This window comes from Ranitomeya variabilis, chromosome 3 (genome assembly GCF_051348905.1).
Source record: "Ranitomeya variabilis isolate aRanVar5 chromosome 3, aRanVar5.hap1, whole genome shotgun sequence".
Taxonomy (NCBI): Eukaryota; Metazoa; Chordata; class Amphibia; order Anura; family Dendrobatidae; genus Ranitomeya; species Ranitomeya variabilis.
Window position 1 is genome coordinate 23,188,694 of NC_135234.1, and position 23,220 is coordinate 23,211,913.

At 43.1% G+C, this 23,220-nt stretch overlaps 1 protein-coding gene across 1 annotated transcript in view; it reads left to right on the forward strand.

Moving 5' to 3' along the window:
* The window catches only part of LOC143815002 (nectin 1a-like), a 60,580-nt gene that overhangs the window by 15,412 nt on the left and 21,948 nt on the right, over positions 1–23,220 (forward strand). Inside the window, exons 2-4 of the mRNA XM_077293773.1 lie at positions 5,475–5,780; positions 18,080–18,185; positions 22,026–22,158. Coding sequence (XP_077149888.1) covers positions 5,475–5,780; positions 18,080–18,185; positions 22,026–22,158 — 545 coding nt within the window. The remainder of the gene's footprint in view (positions 1–5,474; positions 5,781–18,079; positions 18,186–22,025; positions 22,159–23,220) is intronic.

Sequence of the window (23,220 nt, forward strand, 5' to 3'; positions counted from 1 at the left end):
AGTTACTTATAGCATGTTGCTATGATATTTAACCATGTTTGTAACGTTTAAGTGTCCTCACCTCCCATAAAGGGAAGCTCTGTTCAAGTATACTTATTGTTATTGCACTCAACAAAATTGTATGTCTTTTTGCTAACCTGTATTGTTGTTTTCTTCCCAGTCCAGGAGTACTGGATTTAACCGGGGGGGGGAGTGCAGCGCTCCAGAGTCCTGGTCGTTGCAGTACTGTGGCTCCGCCACTAAGGGGATCTGTGGTACGTCCGATGGCACTGAAGGAGTTCATCTGATCAGGTATCACAGACACCAATACATTTCACCGCCGGGCCACCAGGGGGAGCTAAGGGTTCTATTCACTAGGCCACTCCCCACCATTGTGGGTAAACTGGGGGTCAGGCAGGAAGTTAGTCAGAAGCTGACTGGGTTGGAACCAGGCAACACCTTGTGGCAGAGGGTGTTGCGGGAGAAGATTCGGTAGGGTCTCTGTCAGGGGTGGTATCCTGACAGGCTTCGCAACTTGAGCGAACGTAACGGGACCGTGCCTGCTCAGTATAGCGGCGGTGCCCAAGGAGGGATTGGAAGCGAGATAGATTGTGCTGAGTGAGAAACGAGATCAAAGCAACAAGGAGAATACCAGTAGGGGTCATGCTGTAAGACCGAGGCAACATCCTACTGAGGCGCACAACCGGCGGCCGGAACGCCGAGGGAGTATTACATTATTCAGCTTCAAGCAATACTCTGAACCAACGGCAGGACAGTCAGTCTAAGGCGGGCTGTCTCAACTACATCACCTATGCAGTCTTGGGGGGCAACTTGTGGAGAGGGGCGACTCTAGGGTCCCGGAAGAGCTCCGAGCCTACCCGTCATACGGGTGCCGTCCTAACCGTAACATCAGGGAGGGACGGAGGATTAGCAGAACATCATCTAATCGAGTTGTGAGGGAACTTAAGAAACGGACACAACAGTTGTGGGGACTTTCCGTAAGCACAGCAGGGAAGGACCGCAACACACAGCGCTAGGAGGTAGGCGCAGATTTCCACCTGTTAAGAGAACTCTGGAGGTGCCATTGGACCGGCCGGACTTGCGCAGCCTGGTTATCCGGATTCCGGACTGAGGACCCAGAGATCTTCAGTAAAGAGGTAAAGAGACTGCAACTTGGTGTCCTCGTTATTTACTGCACCGCACCACCACAGCCTCACCATCACCATCATTCATCATACCTATCACTGTACGCCCCTCAGCAGGGTCACGGACCGGGCCTAGCCACCGTGACAACCCCAGAGCAGAGACTCAGAGGCCCGGTACCAGGTACCCCTCGGCCCTGCGGCAGTGGGGGTGCTACAACTCCGTGACAGATATCTTAACGTTATCTATTCCTTACGCTATATAATGTAAGAACGGCGACTAACTGAGACGGAACCACGTCCAAGGAAAGAATATTTACTATACACAACAAAGTCTACAGGTATTATTCTATTACCACACTAAGACCGGATACAATAATATCACACAATACTAAAAACAACCCACAATTACCGAATATTATTTCCCACTCACGTTACCTAACAAAGAAAAAACACACACAAAGGGGCAGTGTCCAGTCCCATGTGGGGGAGATCACATCACCAGTGAATTGTATTTTCCCCACAAACCGGCTAAGGTTCATCCCTGAATCCTGACCGAACCTGTTTTTCAGGACATAGACTGGACCTTCCTTTGTCTCCCCTCCTCCCCTCTCAGTAACCATGCTGTGGTATTATATATGTGGGAATCATCAGAAGGGACATATTTTTATAAAGATACATATACACACACATATGTGGGGAATTATATCCAGGGAGGCATTATTCATGTAGAATTCATATGTGGGGGGGGAATATATATATATATTGTATATATATAATTTGTCTAAGGGGTACTTCTGTCTTTCTGTCCTCAACTTCCGTCATGGAAATCCCGTGTTGCTGATTGGTCTCGGCAGCTGCCTGTCATGGCTGCCGTGACCAATCAGCGGCGGGCACAGTCCGATTAGTCCCTCCCCTACTCCCCTGCAGTCAGTGCCCGGCGCCCGCTCCATAATCCCCTTCAGTCACCGCTCACACAGGGTTAATGGCAGCGGTAACGGGCCGCGGTGTAACGCACTCCGTTACAGCTGCTATTAACCCTGTGTGTCCCCAACTACCCTATATACTCGAGTATAAGCCAAGATTTTCAGCCCAAATTTTGGGCTGAAAGTGCCCCTCTTGGCTTATACTCGAGTCAAGGCCGGCGGGTGAGGGGGAGAGAGGACTGTCGCATACTCACCTGCTCCTGGCGCTCCTAACGCTGTCCCAGCCTGTCCCATGGTCTGCAGCACTTCCTCTATTCAGCAGTTATGTGGTACCGCTCATTAAAGTAATTAATATGGACTCCACTCCCATAGAGGTGGAGCCGCATATTCATTACTGTAATGAGCGGTACCATGTGACCGCTCATTACAGGAAGAAGCTGCGGTACCATGGGACAGGCAGGGACCGCTTCAGGAGCGCCAGGAGCAGGTATGTCATATTCACCTGTCCGCATTCCATCCACCGGGCGCCGCTCCGTCTTCCCGACCTCTTGCTGTGACTGTGCAGGTCAGAGGGCGCGATGACGTATTAGTGTGCGCGCCGACCTCTGCCTGAACAGTCAGTGCGGAGAGACGGGAAGCTGAGGAGCAGCGACGAGAGGTGAGTATGTGATTTTTTTTTTTTATTGCAGCAGCAGCAGCATTACATGTGGCACAATGCTATATGGAGCGTATACGGGGCCATAAAGAACTGCATGGAGCATTATATGGGGCATCTATGGGGCCATAACTGCATGGAGCAATATATGGGGCATCTATGGGGCCATAACTGCATGGAGCATTATATGGGGCCTCTATGGGGCCATAACTGTATGGAGCATTATATGGGGCATCTATGGGGCCATAACTGCATGGAGCATTATACTACGTGGCTGGGCAATATACTATGTGGCTGGGCAATATACTACGTGACTGGGCAATATACTACGTGGACATGCAAATACTAGAATACCCGATGCGTTAGAATCGGGCCACCATCTAGTACATATATATATATATATATATATATATATATATATATATATATATATATATATATATATATATATATACACACACACACACACACACACACACACACACACACACACACACACACACACACACACACACACACACACCTCTTGTTGACCTAATTTATTGCCAGAAAAGGAAAAGGTACGTGTAAAAAAACATATGGATTATTTTATGGAGTAAGTTGTAAAGCAAAGACCGCCAATAGCGTGAATATAGTTCCTCTGGGTAATGCCAACTCCAATGTTACTGTACCATCCTCACCTCTATACTGTACTGTATATAGTAGATAACACAGGATCCACCATTCACAATAGGTGATGTCACAGCTCACCTCCTCCTGTACAATGACTGATAACAACTGCAGCGCTGGAGTCCTGGGTTCAAGCCCCACTAAGGGCAACATCTGCAAAGAGTTTGTATGTTCTCTCCGTGTTTGCGTGGGTTTCCTCCGGGTACTCCGGTTTCCTCCCACATTCCAAAGACATACAGATAGGGAATTTAGATTGTGAGCCCCAACGGGGACAGCGATTATAGTGTGTGCCAACTGTAAAGCGCTGCGGAATATGTTAGCGCTATATAAAAATAAAGATTATTATTATTATATACAGTAGATAACACAGGATCCACCATTCACAGTAGATGATATCACAGCTCACCTCCTCCCCCTGTACAATGACTGATAGCACCTCTATATACAGTAGATAACACAGGATCCACCATTCACAGTAGATGATATCACAGCTCACCTCCTCCTCCTGTACAATGACTGATAACCCCTCTATATACAGTAGATAACACAGGATCCACCATTCACAATAGATGATGTCACAGCTCACCTCCTCCTCCTGTACAATGACTGATAACACCTCTATATACAGTAGATAACACTGGATCCACCATTGACAATAGGTGATGTCACAGCTCACCTCCTCCTCCTGTACAATGACTGATAACACCTCTATATACAGTAGATAACACAGGATCCACCATTCACAGTAGATGATATCACAGCTCACCTCCTCCTCCTGTACAATGACTGATAACCCCTCTATATACAGTAGATAACACAGGATCCACCATTCACAATAGTGTCAGGACTTTGAACATTTTTTATTACCTTTTTGTGCATTACTGCATTTGGTCTCATGTGCACTGTGTCTTCCTGCTATAAAACTCCACCCCAGCCTTCAGTCTGTGCTAGATTATTCTGCCTTGCATCCAGCTCCTGACTCTGGTGACTTCCTGGCTATATACCTGCTCCTGTGAACCTGTGGGGTTATCCTGCTACTCTGCTCTGAGTTCCTGCTCCATACACCAGTTTCCAGTAATCCTCCTTCATCTGCTGCTCGTGTTTACTTCCATCTGCATTTGCTGGACTTGTAAGCTATTGCTGCTCTGCAAGAACCTGAGACTATTAACCAGGCCTCCCTGGTTGAGCTAAGATATTATTTGAACTGCCTTATAAGCATATCTATCTGTGTTTTGGACTAAGCAAGCACTTATTCGTGTCAAGTATCCTCAAGAATAATTGTGCTTCATAGTCATGTACAATGACTGATAACACCTCTATATACAGTAGATAACACAGGATCCATCATTCACAATAGGTGATGTCACAGCTCACCTCCTCCTCCTGTACAATGACTGATAACACCTCTATATACAACAGATAACACAGGATCCACCATTCACAATAGGTGATGTCACAGCTCACCTCCTCCTCCTGTACAATGACTGATAACACCTCTATATACAGTAGATAACACAGAATCCACCATCCACAATAGGTGATGTCACAGCTCACCTCCTCCTCCTGTACAATGACTGATAACACCTCTATATACAGTAGATAACACAGGATCCACCATACACAATAGGTGATGTCACATCTCACCTCCTCCTCCTATACAATGACTGATAACATCTCTATATACAGTAGATAACACAGGATCCACCATTCTCAATAGGTGATGTCACAGCTCACCTCCTCCTCCTTATACAAAGGGGACATGATATCTTACTGATGGCTCGGGGTCTGACCTCTGGGACCCCAGAATGACAAACTATTGTATTTTTAATTAAATAGGGTTTTCTTTTTTATATATCAGATAAGTTTAGGTTCTCAGATATGACTTTATGGGGGTAATTCCATCTGGGAAATGTAATGCATTCCAGCAGGATATCCCATAAATGACCCAATGATTTATCAGGGATGGAGAGGAGGCCATGAATGCGAAGCTCTCGATTTCTATAGGGTCTCTGTAATTTGCCATGCAAGTAGGTTCTGCTCCCATATAAGTAAATGGTGAACGCTTCTATGTTTTAATGATCCCCACCCTCTGTCTCCATATAGTAATTGCGGATATCGATGTCTTTCCTCCCCCGGAGCCAATCGTGGTGGGGTGTCTGGAGCAAACGGTGGCAATTTGTGTTGTTACAGCAGCCGAGCCTGCCGCAATTAACTGGAGGACTGGAGACCTACCCTACAGCGCAGAAGAAAGGAAAATAAGACATGAAAACGGCATCGTCACCACCAGGAGCGAGCTGAGAATGATCCCAAAAAGCGGACTAAACGGAATCGAAGTGACCTGCATCTTACAACAGGACAAGAGGTCTGACATCCAGACCGAGAGGACGCTCACAATACAGAATATTCACTGTAAGTATAGCCTGGGGAATACGGCCCAAAATACTCTTTTCTCTTTCAATATTGTCAGAATTGTTACACTGAAGCAGCCGATTTTACATGATAATGTCTATTACTACAGATTAATCACTCAAACAATAACTACTATAATACTGCCACCTATATACAAGAATATAACTACTATAATACTGCTCCTATGTACATGAATATAACTACTATAATACTGCCCCTATGTACAAGAATATAACTACTATAATACTGCTCCTATGTACAAGAATATAACTACTATAATACTGCCCCCTATGTACAAGAATATAACTACTATAATACTGCTCCTATGTACAAGAATATAACTACTATAATACTGCTCCTATATACAAGAATATAACTACTATAATACTGCTCCTATGTACAAGAATATAACTACTATAATACTGCCCCTATGTACAAGAATATAACTACTATAATACTGCCCCTATGTACAAGAATATAACTACTATACTACTGCTCCTATGTACAAGAATATAACTACTATAATACTGCTCCTATGTACAAGAATATAACTACTATAATACTGCTCCTATGTACAAGAATATAACTACTATAATACTGCCCCCTATGTACAAGAATATAACTACTATAATACTGCTCCTATATACAAGAATATAACTACTATAATACTGCTCCTATGTACAAGAATATAACTACTATAATACTGCTCCTATGTAGAAGAATATAACTACTATAATACTGCTCCTATATACAAGAATATAACTACTATAATACTGCCCCCTATGTACAAGAATATAACTACTATAATACTGCTCCTATGTACAAGAATATAACTACTATAATACTGTCCCTATGTAGAAGAATATAACTACTATAATACTGCTCCTATATACAAGAATATAACTACTATAATACTGCCCCCTATGTACAAGAATATAACTACTATAATACTGGCCCCTATGTAGAAGAATATAACTACTATAATACTGTCCCTATGTAGAAGAATATAACTACTATAATACTGCTCCTATGTACAAGAATATAACTACTATAATACTGTCCCTATGTACAAGAATATAACTACTATAATACTGTCCCTATGTACAAGAATATAACTACTATAATAATGCCCCTATGTACAAGAATATAACTACTATAATACTGCCCCATGTGCAAGAATATAACTACTATAATACTGCTCCTATGTACAAGAATATAACTACTATAATACTGCCCCTATGTACAAGAATATAACTACTATAATACTGCTCCTATGTACAAGAATATAACTACTATAATACTGCCCCTATGTACAAGAATATAACTACTATAATACTGCCCCTATGTACAAGAATATAACTACTATAATACTGTCCCTATGTAGAAGAATATAACTACTATAATACTGCCCCCTATGTACAAGGATACACAGCTCTGGAAAAAATTAAGAGACCACTGCAAAATGTTCAGTTTGTCTGATTTTTCTCTTTATAGGTATATTTTTGAGTAAATTGTTCTTTTAGTCTATAAACTTCTGACAACGTGTCTCCTAATTTACAAGCAATAAATTTTGTATTTTTTTTCTGAAAAGGAGAAATGGTCAAAATTTAAAAAAAAAACAGTGCTTTCACACCTCAATGCAAAGAAAACAAGTTCATAATCATTTAGAAACAACAATACTAATGGTTTATCTCAGGAAGAGTTCAGAAATCAATAGTTTGTGGAATATCCATGATTTTTAATCCCAGCTTTCATGCATCTTGGCATTATCCTGAATCTCCTCATACCTAACAGACTGGACATTCAGCGTCTCCCACTCACACACCACCTCCTCACCTCGCCCCCTATCTGTCGGAGTCCCACAAGGTTCAGTTCTAGGGCCCCTGCTCTTCTCCATTTACACCTTTGGCCTGGGACTGCTCATAGAATCTCATGGCTTCCAGTATCACCTCTATGCTGATGACACACAGATCTACATCTCTGGACCAGATATCACCTCCCTACTAACCAGAATCCCTCAATGTCTGTCCACTATTTCATCCTTCTTCTCCGCTAGATTTCTGGAACTTAACATGGACAAAACAGAATTCATCATCCTTCCCCCATCTCACGCTACCCCCCCAACGAACCTATCCATTACAGTAAATGGCTGCCCACTCTCCCCAGTCCCACAAGCTCGCTGCCTCGGGGTAATCCTTGACGCTGATCTCTCCTTCAAACCACATATCCAAGCCCTTTCCACTTCCTGCCGACTTCAACACAAAAATATTTCACGAATCCGTTCATTCCTCAACCAAGAATCTGCAAAAACCCTAGTCCATGCCCTCATCATCTCTCGCCTTGACTACTGCAACCTCCTGCTCTGTGGCCTCCCCTCGAACACTCTCGCACCCCTCCAATCTATTCTAAACTCTGCTGCCCGACTAATCCACCTGTCCACCCGCTATTCTCCGGCCTCTCCCCTCTGTCAATCTCTCCACTGGCTCCCCATTACCCAGAGACTCCAGTACAAAACCCTAACCATGACGTACAAAGCCATCCACAACTTGTCTCCTCCATACATCTGTGACCTCGTCTCCCGGTGCTTACCTACACGCAACCTCCGATCCTCACAAGATCTCCTTCTCTACTCCCCTCTTATCTCCTCTTCCCACAATCGTATACAAGATTTCTCTCGCGTATCACCGCTACTCTGGAGCCCTCTACAACACATCAGACTCTCGCCTACCATCGAAACCTTCAAAAAGTGCCTGAAGACCCACCTCTTCCGACAAGCCTATAACCTGCAGTAACCACCGATCGACCAAACCGCTGCATGACCAGCTCTATCCTCACCTACTGTATCCTCACCCACCCCTTGTAGATTGTGAGCCTTCGCGGGCAGGGTCCTCTCTCCTCCTGTACCAGTTGTGACTTGTATTGTTTAACAGTATTGTACTTGTTTTTATTATGTATACCCCTCCTCACATGTAAAGCGCCATGGAATAAATGGCGCTATAACAATAAATAATAATAATAATAATGCTTTCCCCCAGTCTTTCACATGGCTTCTGGCGCAAAAATGTAAGCAGTTCTTCTGTGTTTGATGGCTTGTGACTATCCATCATCCTCTTGATTACATTCCAGAGGTTTTCAATGGGGTTCAGGTCTGGAGATTGGACTGCCCATGATATGAGTTTTGATGTGGTGGTCTCTTAATCTTTGCCAGAGCTGTAGAGAAGGTGAAATAAGAATTGAACACATCACCAATTTTATAAGTAAATATATATTTCTAAAGGTGCTATTGACATGAAATTATCACCAGATGTCCATAACAACTCATCCAAGCCACACAAAGAAACCATAGATTAAACCATAGATGTCCACAGATTAAGTTATCTATATAAATAATCGTCTAAGCGTCACTTCCGTCTGTCTGTTATGGAAATCCCGCGTCGCTGATTGGTTGCGGCCGGTCACGACCAATCAGCGACGGGCACAGTCCGGCCGCGAATTCGCCCTTCCCTACTCCCCTTCAGTCAGTGCCCCCATAGAGTTTTAGCAGTCCGTTAAAAGGACTGCATTACACCGTGGCATAAAGCGGTGTAACGCAGTCCGTTAACGCTGCTATTAACCCTGTGTGACCAACTTTTTACTATTGATGCTGCCTATTCAGCATCAATAGTTAAAAGATCTAATGTTAAAAAATATAAAAAAAATAATTATATTCTCACCTTCCGGCACCTTTCCCGCTCCTCGCGACGCTCCGGTCCCAAGAATGCATTGCGGCAACAACCCGCGGTCTCGTGAGTTGATGACGTAGCGGTCTCGCAAGACCGCTACATCATCACATGTTATTGCCGCAATGCATTACTGGGACCAGAGCGTCGCGAGGAGCATCGCTAAACACCTGGGCTGGATCCGGGGGCCGCCGGAAGGTGAGTATATAACTATTATTTATTTTAATACTTTTTTTTAACAGGGATATGGTGCCCACATTGCTATATAATATGTGGGCTGTGTTATATACTACGTGGGCTTTTATATACTTTGCGGCCTGTGTTATATACTACATGGGCTGTGTTATATACTACTTGGGCTGTGTTATATACTGCGTCTCTGTGCTATATATTACGTGACTGCAATATACTATGTGGCTGTGTAATATACTACGTGGCTGGGCAATATACTACGGGGCTGTGCTATATACTACGTGGCTGTGCTATATACTACGTGGCCTGTGCAATATACTACGTGGCTGTCCAATATACTATGTGGCTGTGCTATATACTACGTGGCTGGGCAATATACTACGTGGCTGGGCAATATACTACGTGGCTGGGCAATATACTACGGGGCTGTGTTATATACTACTTGGGCTGTGTTGTATACTACCTGGGCTGTGCTATATACTACGTGCCTGTGTTATATACTATGTGGGCTGTGTTATATACTATGTGGGCTGTGCTATATACTGCTATACATATTCTAGAATACCCGATGCGTTAGAATCGGGCCACAATCTAGTGTGTAATAATGAGACATTCAAACAAATAAGGCAGCACACTGCGGTGCTAAAACATGCAAACATGAAAATTGAACTGCATTACTGCACTTTCATATTTCTAGTGCAGTAATGCAGTTCAATTTTCATGTTTCATGTTTGCATGTTTTAGCGCCGCAGTGTGCTGCCTTATTTGTTTGACTGTATACGAGTTGGTGACTCTAGGTTCAGCACCTGTTCACACTTAGTCTATGTTTGGATGTGACGGTCAGTTTTTTAAAATTAATAATGAGACATGACACAAGGAAAAAAGTATTGAACACATGAAGAAAGGAGGTGCAAAAAGCCCTGGAAAGTCATGACACCAGCAGAAATCTATCAATAACTCGAAAGCATTCCTGCCACTTAGTGAAAAATAATATGAGCTGGTGCTACTGATGGCCTATAAAAAGGTCAAAACTAGAAAAACCCACGCGCACAGCCATAAATAAAGCATAAGGACAGGGGTGTAATTAGTAGAAATAACAAGAAGCAAGACACTACTGTAAGATGCACACCACCGTAATAATGATATGAAAAAAAAAATAATCCACTTTATTGGCACACAGTTTAAAACATAATTAAAATAACCACACAACTGTCATCATCCCAGGTATATAGCATAAACCTCAATATACAACCTGGTAATATATATGCAAAATTATTTTCATGTTGGTGCTTAGGGATATTAATATATTAGATATTATATAGGTGGTCTGGGGCTGCTGCTAACCAGCACCTATTGGATTAAGCTTCATTATGTGTTCCCTAGTTACCCCATGAGCCATTGAGGGGGACATATATCCTGTGTATAATTTTGCATATATATTACCAGGTTGTATATTGAGGTTTATGCTATATATCTGGGATGATGACAGTTGTGTGGTTATTTTAATTATGTTTTAAACTGTGTGCCAATAAAGTGGATTTTTTTTTCATATCATTATTACGGTGGTGTGCATATTACAGTAGGGCCTAAAAAAAGGTGTCTCATTACTGATGTGCCACACAACAAACATCTCATGATGAGTATAACCAGTAAGCTGTCTCAAGGCCTTCACAACCTTATTGTTGCAAAACGTACTGATGGCAGAACTTCTAAACCACTTAAGGTACCAGTGAGCACTTTTGGTGCTATAATCCAGAAGTTGTAAGAACAGTTTTTCACCATAAACCGCCCATGACCAGGTGATACCCTCAAGATTTCACACAGTGGAGTGAAAATAATTATCAGTAGAGTTGTCCAGAAGCCAATGACCAGCTCTGGAGAGCTACATAAAGACCTGGAATCAGCATTTAAAATTGTTTCAATGAAAACTATAAGTAATGCACTCAACCTCTATGTCATGTATGCCGCCTCATCATGCAAAATCCGTGGCCTGTATGCACACTCACCACGCAAGACTCCATTGCTGAGCAAAAAGCATGTTCAATTGCATTTACAGTTTGCTCACAAACATTTAGACAAGCCTCTGAAATACTGAGAGAGTATAGTCTGGTCAGATGTGACCAAAATTGAACTTTTGGATGCCATAATACACATCATGTTTGGAGGCCAAAAGATACTGCATACCACCCCAAATCCACCATATTAACGCTGAAGTTTGGAGGTGGGAACACCATGGTGTGGGGCTGTTTTTCAGTGTATGGCACTGGCAACAGCATATAATTGAAAGAAGAATGAATGGACAAATGTACTGAGACATCCTTGATGAAAATCCTGTACCATCTACCAGAATGATGAAGATGAAACAAGGGTGGACATTTCAGCAAGACAATGATCCCAAAGACACAGACAAGGAAACTCTCAATTGGCTTCAGAGAAAGAAAATAAAGCCTCTAGAATGGTCGAGCCGATCACCGGACCTGAATCCAATTGAAAATGTATGGAAGGAACTAAAGCTCATAGTTTATAGAAGGAGCCTATGGGACCTTCAGGATCTGAAGGGTGTTTGTGTGGAAGAATGGGCCAAAATCACACCTGAGCAATGCCTGAGACTAGTTTCTCCATGTAGGATGTGTCCTGAAGTGGTCATCACCAACAAAGGCTTTTTTATGAAGTATTAAATACATTTTAGTAAGAGTATACAATACTTTTTCAATTAATTTATGGACATCTACAATTTAATTTCTTTGCCTGTGTGGATTGGATGGGTTGCTACCGACATCTGATGAGAATTTCAGGTCAATAGCATCTTTAGAAATATATTCACTTAGAAAATTAGTGATGTGTTCAATACTTATTTCACCCGCTGTATGTACTATAATACTGCCTCCTATATATAAATACTGTAAGAAAGAGAAGAAAATCTAGTAAAAAGCATCCTCTAGTGCTGTTATATTCCACAACTGCAACCTCTCTGGAGAGTCCAAAAAGTTTTAAGCTCAAAGACAAGGTCGAGGTGAGGAGGCTGAAACCTGACCACCACTGTACAAGACGCAGAAGGTGAAAATGTCAAGCCTGGGCCAAGAAACATTCGAAGGCTGATTTTTCAATGGTTTTAGGAACTGAAGAGATAACAGTGACTCTAAATGGACCAAATAGATGAGTCCGTAGCTAGATCAGTAACGAGCACAGACCTCCAGGAGGTGGACACTACTATGGGTCAGGATTAATGAAGATGACATTTGGAAATTTTCTGAAGATGGACTCATGTCAAAATCAAGTCCCAAACTTACTGCTAGTTTTTAAAAGACATTTTCTTCAGTCAGTAGTATAGTAAGAAGTCTGCGACTGTCAAGAAACCCAGGATTGTTCTGCAGACAATGCTCCATCACAGCCTCGAAGTCTCCACAGCTTGGGGCCAGGAAAGACCTTAACCCCTTCCTGACATGCGCCGTACTAGTACTGTTCTGCGGGAACTGAGTTTCCGCAAACCGCAGTACTAGTACGGCGCCACGATCACGTGGCCTCACAGTGAGCGCCGCCGCGATCGCGTGTGGGTGTCAGCTGTATATGACAGCTGACACCCTGCAACAATGCCCACGATCGGCGCCACCGCCGATCGTGTGCATTTAATCCCTCTGATGCCGCTGTCAGTAGTGACAGCGACATAGAGGGGCATTGCGCAGGGACGGGGGCTCCTTCACCGGAACAACGCGATGCGATCGCGTTGTTCCGGTGTTCCGGAAGGAGTCCCCGGATCTAAGACGGCCGCGGGACTCCTTCCGGGTCATGAAGTGAGGTGGCTAGCTGGCGCCTGCTCAGAGCAGGCGCCGGAAAGCCTCCTGCACTGCCTGTCAGATCGCTGATCTGATCTAATATAGTGATGTCCCACCCTTGGACAATGTTAGAAAGTCACACAAAAAAAATAGAATGTACAAAAAAAAAAAAATCCCCAAATAAAGAAAAAAAGAAACATTTCCCAATAAATCCATTTATTTATGTAAATAAAAAAACAAAACAATAAAAGTACACATATTTGGTATCGCTGCGTCCGTAACGACTCGCTCTATAAAACTATCCCACTAGTTAACCCCTTCAGTGAACACCGCAAAAAAAAAAAAACCGAGGCAAAAAAACAACGCTTTATTATCATACCGGCAAACAAAAAGTGGAATAACACGCGATCAAAAAGACGGATATAAATAAACATGGTACCGCTGAAAACGGCATCTTGCCCTACAAAAAAAAAAGCAACCATACAGCATCATCAGCAGAAAAATCAAAAAGTTATAGCTCTCAGAATAAAGCGATGCAAAAAACAATTATTTTTTATACAAAATAGTTTTTATTGTGTAAAAGCGCCAAAACATTAAAAAAATATAAATGAGGTATCGCTGTAATCGTACTGACCTGTAGAATAAAGCTGCTTTATCAGTTTTACCAAACGTGGAATGGTATAAACGCCCCCTAAATGAAATTCAGGAATTGCTGGTTTTTGTTCATTCTGCCTCCCAAAAATCGGAATAAAAAGCGATCAAAAAATGTCATATGCCCGAAAATGTTACCAATAAAAAATGTCAACTCGTCCCGCAAAAAACAAGATCTCACATGACTCTGTGGGCCAAAATATGGATAAATTATAGCTGTCAAAATGTGGTGATGCAACAACTATTTTTTGCAATAAAAAGCGTCTTTTAGTGTGTGACGGCTGCCAATCATAAAAATCCGCAAACAAAAACGATATAAAAGTAAATTAAACCCCCCTTCATCACCCCCTTAGTTAGGGAAAAATAATAAATTTTAAAAAATGTATTTATTTCCATTTTCCCATTAGGGTTAGGGTTAGGGCTAGGGTTAGGGCTAGAGTTAGGGTTGGGGCTAAAGTTAGGGTTTGGATTACATTTACGGTTGGGATTAGGGTTAGGGGTGTGGTTAGGGTTATGGTTGGGAATAGGGTTAGGGTTGTGTTTGGGTTAGGGTTTCAGTTAGAATTGGGGGGTTTCCACTGTTTAGGCACATCAGGGGCTCTCCAAACGCGACATGGCGTCCGATCTCAATTCCAGCCAATTCTGCATTGAAAAACTAAAACAGTGCTCCTTCCTTTCTGAGCTCTCCCGTGCGCCCAAACAGGGGTTTACCCCCACATATGGGGTATCAGCGTACTCAGGACAAAGTGGACAACAAATTTTGGGGTCCAATGTCTCCTGTTACCCTTGGAAAAATACAAAACTGGGGGCTAAAATATCATTTTCGTGGAAAAAAATATATATTTATTTTCACGGCTCTGCGTTATAAACTTTAGCGAAACACTTGGGGGTTCAAAGTTCTCACAATACATCTAGATAAGTTCCTTGGGGGTCTAGTTTCCAATATGGGGTCACTTGTGGGGGGTTTCTACTGTTTAGGTACATCAGGGGCTCTGCAAATGCAATGTGACGCCTGCAGACCAATCCATCTAAGTCTGCATGCCAAACGGCGCTCCTTCCCTTCCGAGCTGTGCTGTGCACCCAAACAGTGGTTTACCCCCATTTATGGGGTATCAGCGTACTCGGGACAAATTGGACAACAACTTTTGGGGTCCAATTTCTCCTGTTGCCCTTGGGAAAAAAATTGCGGGCTAAAAGATCATTTTGTGGAAAGAAAAAATGATTTTTTTTACGGCTCTACATTATAAACTTCTGTGAAGTTCTTGGGGATTCAAAGTGCTCACCACACATCTAGATTAGTTCCCTAGGGGTCTACTTTCCAAAATGGTGTCACTTGTGGGGTTTTTTCACTGTTTAGGCACATCAGGGGCTCTCCAAACGTGACATGGTGTCCGATCTCAATTCCAGCCAATTTTGCATTGAAAAGTCAAATGGCGCTCCTTCCCTTCCGAGCTCTGTCATGCGCCCAAACAGTGGTTTACCCCCCCACACGGGGTATCAGTGTACTCAGGACAAATTGCGCAATGACTTTTGGGGTCCAATTTGTCCTGTTACCCTTGGGAAAATAAGAAATTTGGGGCGAAAATATCATTTTTTGTGAAAAAAAAAATCTGATTTTTTTTTTACGGCTCTACATTATAAACTTCTGTGAAGCACTTGGAGGTTCAAAGTGCTCACCACACATCTAGATTAGTTCCTTAGGGGGTCTACTTTCCAAAATGGGGTCACTTGTGGGGGTTTCCACTGTTTAGGCACATCAGGGGTCTCCAAACGCGACATGGTGTTCGATCTCAATTACAGCAAATTTTGCATTGAAAAGTCAAATGGCGCTTCTTCCACTCCGAGCTCTGCCATGTGCCCAAACATTGTGGTCCAATTTCTCCTGTTACCCTTGGTAAAATAAAACAAATTGGATCTGAAGTAAAAATTTTGTGAAAAAAAGTTAAATGTTCAATTTTTTTTAAACATTCCAAAAATTCCTGTGAAGCACATGAAGGATTAATAAACTTTTTGAATGTGGTTTTGAGTACCTTGAAGGGTGCAGTTTTTAGAATGGTGTCACATTTGGGCATTTTCTGTCATATAGACCCCTCAAAGTCACTTCAAGTGTGAGGTGGTCCCTAAAAAAATTGTTTTGCAAATTTTGTTGTAAAAATGAGAAATCGATGGTCAATTTTTAACCCTTCTAACTTCCTAACAAAAAAAATATGTTTCCAAAATTGTGCTAATATAAAGCATACATGTGGGTAATTTTATTTACTAACTATTTTGTATGATATGACTCTCTAATTTAAAGGGCATAAAAACTAAAAGTTTAAAAATTGCTAAATTTTCAAAATTTTCGCCAAATTTCCATTTTTTTCACAATTAAACGCAAGTCAAATCGAAGAAATTTGACCACTATCATAAAGTACAATACACTCACCGGCCACTTTATTAGGTACACCATGCTAGTAACGGGTTGGACCCCCTTTTGCCTTCAGAACTGCCTCAATTCTTCGTGGCATAGATTCAACAAGGTGCTGGAAGCATTCCTCAGAGATTTTGGTCCATATTGACATGATGGCATCACACAGTTGCCGCAGATTTGTCGGCTGCACATCCCAAAGATGCTCCATACAAGGCAGGATGGATCCATGCTTTCATGTTGTTTACGCCAAATTCTGACCCTACCATCCGAATGTCGCAGCAGAAATCGAGACTCATCAGACTAAGCAACGTTTTTCCAATCTTCTACTGTCCAATTTCGATGAGCTTGTACAAATTGTAGCCTCAGTTTCCTGTTCTTAGCTGAAAGGAGTGGTACCCGGTGTGGTCTTCTGCTGCTGTAGCCCATCTGCCTCAAAGTTCGACGCACTGTGCGTTCAGAGATGCTCTTAGGCCTACCTTGGTTGTAACGGGTGGCGATTTGAGTCACTGTTGCCTTTCTATCAGCTCGAACCAGTCTGCCCATTCTCCTCTGACCTCTGGCATCAACAAGGCATTTCTGCCCACAGAACTGCCACTCACTGGATTTTTTTTCTTTTTCGGACCATTCTCTGTAAACCCTAGAGATGGTTGTGCGTGAAAATCCCAGTAGATCAGCAGTTTCTGAAATACTCAGACCAGCCCTTCTGGCACCAACAACCATGCCACGTTCAAAGGCACTCAAATCACCTTTCTTCCCCATACTGATGCTCGGTTTGAACTGCAGGAGATTGTCTTGACCATGTCTACATGCCTAAATGCACTGAGTTGCCGCCATGTGATTGGCTGATTAGAAATTAAGTGTTAACAAGAAGTTGGACAGGTGTACCTAATAAAGTGGCCGGTGAGTGTATGTCACGAGAAAACATTCTCAGAATCACCAGGATCCGTTGAAGCGTTTCAGAGTTATAACCTCATAAATTGGTCAGAATTGAAAAAAATGGCCAGGTCAGGAAGTTGAAAACAGGCTTTGGGGTGAAGGAGTTAAAGAAAGAGAATAATGACCCGCTCCTGTCCTGACCCAACCTAAACCCTATTGAGAACTTGTGGCCCTTCTTACAAGACAGTCCCCTGTCTGATCAATATCTGGGACTGTGGTTGGTGTTGCCCAAAAAAGTGATGAAAATGACAGGCTCCATGGATGGAGCTTATGACTGTTACTGAGAAGACAGGCGGCCATATTACTATATTGGTCACTGGGATTTTTTGGAAAGTGGCAGAAATTTATATTTTTACATTGAGGTGTGTGATTCTTGTTCTCACTGTAACAGATTAAAAAAGTAAAATTTTCCATCTCAATTTTTTCTTGCCCAATATTTCTACATACAGAGACATTTTTTTGAGAAAGACAAATCCAGACTTATACTTTCTTAATATTCAAGTTTCAGATTTATTAACTTTTGGACCGACGACAGTCATGGAAATGTTCAGAAATAAAAATAGTCAAAAATACAAACTTCCTAATAATTCTGTACTTTTTGTTCTGCTTTGCCTTCAGTTGCTCCTGAGATGGTGGACATTCATGAACTTAGAAGTGGTGACGATTCACTGCAGTTTTCATGTCATTCGGAGGCGAACCCACCGGCTGAGTACACTTGGAAGAGGTAAGAGAAGGAACTTTTAGGGTTTACTTTACAGTTATGCCCTTTCATTCGGACTTTGCAAAAAGAAAGATCCTTGATATTTTTTTTTACATTTGTCAGGCCAGTATTAATACAAAAGTGACCGCTGTACCTCTGTCTGTAGCCGGGTTGGTGCGGTATGTGGCACGTGGAATGTTGGAGGCGGTATGTGGCGGGTGGAATGTTGTAGGCGGTATGTGGCGGGTGAAATGTTGGAGGCGGTATGTGGCGGGTGAAATGTTGGAGGCTGTATGTGGCGGGTGGAATGTTGGAGGCGGTATGTGGTGGGTGAAATGTTGGAGGCGGTATGTGGCGGGTGAAATGTTGGAGGCAGCATGTGGCGGGTTGGAATGTTGGAGGCGGTATGTGGCGGGTGGAATGTTGGAGGCAGTATGTGGCAGGTGGAATGTTGGAGGCAGTATGTGGCAGGTGGAATGTTGGAGGCGGTATGTGGCGGGTGGAATGCTGGAGGCAGTATGTGGCGGGTGGAATGTTGGAGGCAGTATGTGGCGGGTGGAATGTTGGAGGCAGTATGTGGCGGGTGGAATGTTGGAGGCGGTATGTGACGGGTGGACTGTTGGAGGCGGTATGTGGCGGGTGGAATGTTGGAGGCAGTATGTGGCAGGTGGAATGTTGGAGGCGGTATGTGGCGGGTGGAATGCTGGAGGCAGTATGTGGCGGGTGGAATGTTGGAGGCAGTATGTGGCGGGTGGAATGTTGGAGGCAGTATGTGGCGGGTGGAATGTTGGAGGCGGTATGTGACGGGTGGACTGTTGGAGGCGGTATGTGGCCGGTGGAATGTTGGCGTCAGTACTGCTCAGTAAGATGCCCCCCCCATTACTGCTGTCTCTCTTGAGCAAATATCAAAGCATAATCTTCCCCTGACACTGCAGGTATATTAAGGGTGGAGAGAAAACAAATGGACAGGCGGCCCCTAAATTCCCAGGAACTAAGTCATACACCCCCAAAAATGGTAAGAACAAGAGGAGATTGTACACTCCATCGGCACTAGTACCCCATAAAGTCATATGAAGCCTGAATTGCAATAGTGACAATATTTTGTTAAAACCAGAATGAAGGAAAAAGCATAAAAACTTTTAAAAAGGCAAGACTGACTCGGATTCCTCAAAAATATAAAACTGTTGAGATCCAACCCTTATCCTTTACAAGCCAAAAACAAAAAAAAGGAAAAAAATATAAAAGAAAAAAAATTAAGAAAATAGAGAATAAATAGCAAAGAAATAACAAATGAATAGTAAAAGCTATTTCATGGGTAAAAAAAACAAACAAAATATCACAACAGATAAATAAATGGAAGGAAATACAGATATCACATTCTAAAAGAAACTGTGTGTGATGCTGAGTCACTACTCATGGACAAGCCGTGAGACAGGGTAGTCATGAGGTCTGAAGTCAGACACCAGGAGGGCTCATAGTACAAAGGGGCAAAACAAATACATGGTCAAGTAACAGTCCAGGGTCAAATGCCAGGAGGGTATGTCGAGAAACGGATAGTCAAAGGCCAAGTCCGGAGGCAGGTCCCTGAGGTCAGAGAGCATCAAGAGCAAAAAGGGATGCACAAATAGTCAAGACAAATCCAATGTGAACATGTGTAGCGCCCCCACTGCCGCAGGGCCGAGGGGTACCCGGTACCGGGCCTCTGAGTCTCTGTTCTGGGATTGTCACGGTGGCTAGACTCGGTCCGTGACCCTGCTGAGGGGCGCCCAATAATAGATGTGGATGGTGGTGGTAGTGCGGTGTAGTGCTGGTCGCAGTAAATAACGAGGACACCAGGTTGCAGTCTCTTTACCTCTTTACTGAAGGTTTCAGGATCCTCAGTCCGGAATACGGTTCACCGGGCTGCGCAAGTCCAGCCGGTCCGATGGCACCTCCAGAGTTCCCTTTGCAGGTGGAAATCTGTGCCTACCTTCTAGCGCTTGTGTGTTGTGGTCCTCCCCTGCTGTGCTTACGGGATAGTCCCCACAACTGTTGTGGCTGTTTCTGAAGTTCCCTCACAACTCGATTCTGATGTTCTTCTTCGTCCCCCAGATGATATGGCTAGGACGCACCCGTATGACGGGTAGGCTCGGAGTTCTTCCGGGACCCTAGAGTCGCCCCTCTCCTATTGTTGCCCCCTATGTCTTCTTAGGTGATTTGAGTGAGACAGCCCGCCTATAACTGACTGTCCTGCCGTAGGTTTGAAGTATTGCTTGGAGCCTAGTACTTCCTCGGCGTTCCGGCCACCGGCTACGCGCCTCAGTAGGATATTGCCTCGTCTTACAGCACGACTCCTACTGGTATTTCTCCTTGTTGCGTTGATCTCGTTTCTCACTCAGCACAATATACTGTGAAAGAAATGGTTAAACTGAATTTGCAAATATATTCTCTTATATGCAAAGGGTCAGTATTATCATCTAAGTCTTCCTGTGTCCAATTTCCCGTACACACCATCTAGTTAAAGGTCAGTTATTCTCGTAAGACTGCCATAAGGATGGGAGTTGATATCCTCTTGAGGATGCATCTGTTTATGACCTATTCACCAGAATAACCCACCCGGTTCTGGCAAATCCCTTGTTAAACCACAAACATCACAAATATGTACAAAACACCCCCGCATTCCTAATTTAGTAATTTACTTGTATCCCAGGACATGGGTGATAACCCGTCAAGAATTGTATGTATTTTGCTTCTTGTCCTTTCTTAGGGTACCGCCGCGATCAAGTGCAGGCGTGGTCCCATAACGTTCTCTCTGTTCGCTAGGCCTCTGTCAGGATCCCACCCCTGACAGGGACCCCCCTGAATCTTCCCCTGCAACACCCTCTGCCACAGGATGTTGCCTGGTTCCAACCCAGTCAGCTTCTGACTAACTTCCTATCTAACCCCCAGTTTTACCCAAGTGTGAGGAGTGGCCTAATACATAGTACCCTTAGCTCCCCCTGGAGGCCAGACTGTGAAGTGTATTGGTGTCTGTGATACCTGGTCAGGTGAACTCCTTCAGTGTCATCAGACGTACCATAGCCCCCCTTAGCGGCGGAGCGTCAGTACTGCAACGACCAGGACTCTGGGGCGCTGCACATGCGTTTATGAGCTGCATGTGTACCAACTTAAGTCAAGCTCAATTTTTGTGTTTTTTATTTTCTGATTAATAGTCTGATTGTTCCAGTGTAACATACGTATGACATTGTGCCAGGCGTACTAATCAGGAAAGGTGCTAGGGAGGTAGGAGGGGAATCACAGGACTCTAGTCTGGCGGTCACAGGCAACCAACATGGTCAATGGATCAGGGTCTAACGGATCTTTTGTCCATCTCTATGGCACATGAATGATAATTGTAACAAACTTAACAATGGGCAGTTGGGACCGCTGTATTGGTGGTGATGGGTCAGGAAGATAATTCACAGGTATTTCATATAATTCCTTACTGTGTGAAAAAAATGAAACCTGGGACAACCCCTCTAAGGCCACATTCACACGTTCAGTATTTGGTCAGCATTTTACATCAGTATTTGTAAGCTGCACTCGGAAGAAGTGAAAGCTGTGTCTGCACTCTGACGTCCTCCGGGTGTCAGTTACGTCCAAAGTAAAGGAGAGGGAAGCGGCCGCTGATTCCATTTACGGTGTAAACTATGTGATGAATCGACCCCATGGTTTTATTTACACGTCGCGGTCATTTTTTATTATTTTCTTGTCAGTTTTGCAAGATCCCAACAAAAATCGCATCATGACCACAATGTGTGAATGTAGCCCAACACTTTCTATACATGATTCTCATTGTTAAAGTGGAAGCTCACTGACTGTCCCTCATATGTTACTGTATTATAGGGGAGACCAAGTTATTGCCTCCGGGATGTCAACTGTGATTCTTCCAAGAGAAGCTGAATCGGGATTGTATAAGTGTGAGGCAAAAAACTATCTGGGAGTGAACGGCGGAAACCTGCAGATCATGAGAATTGTGGTAAGTTCCTGGTATAGTCTGAAAATCAGATAATAGTAATGCATCCCTGCAGCCCAACACTGTGATAATGACCGTGCTGGTATAACCTGGATATCTTCTGTGTGTGCTTAAATCCTGTGTGTAAATTATACCAGCTACTTCTATACCAAAACAATCCCAGGTTATACCAGCTGTACATACATACAGTGCCTTGCGAAAGTACTCGGCCTCATGGAACTTTTCAACTTTTCCCACATATCATGCTTCAAACACAAAGATTCCAAATGTAAATGTTTGGTGAAGAATCAACAAGTGGAACACAATTGTGAAGTTGAACGAAATTTATTGGTTATATTACATTTTTGTGGAAAATAAAAAACTGAAAAGTGAGGCGAGCGATGTTATTCGGCCCCTTTACTTTCAGTGCAGCAAACTCACTCCGGCTGTACATATATAATTATATACAGGAGATGCCCAGGTTATACCAGCTGTACATATTTAATTATATACAGGAGATGCCCAGGTTATACCAGCTGTACATATTTAATTATATACAGGAGATGCCCAGGTTATATCAGCTGTACATATATAATTATATACAGGAGATGCCCAGGTTATACCAGCTGTACATATATAATTATATACAGGAGATGCCCAGGTTATACCAGCTGTACATATATAATTATATACAGGAGATGTCCAGGTTATACCAGCTGTATATATATAATTATATACAGATGATGCCCAGGTTATATCAGCTGTACATATATAATTATATACAGGAGATACCCAGGTTATACCAGCTGTACATATATAATTATATACAGGAGATACCCAGGTTATACCGGCTGTACATATATAATTATATACAGGAGATGCCCAGGTCATACCAGCTGTAGGTATATAATTATATACAGGAGATACCCAGGTTATACCGGCTGTACATATATAATTATATACAGGAGATGCCCAGGTTATACCAGCTGTATATATATAATTGTACACAGGAGATACCCAGGTTATACCAGCTGTACATATTTAATTATATACAGAAGATGCCCAGGTTATACCAGCTGTACATAT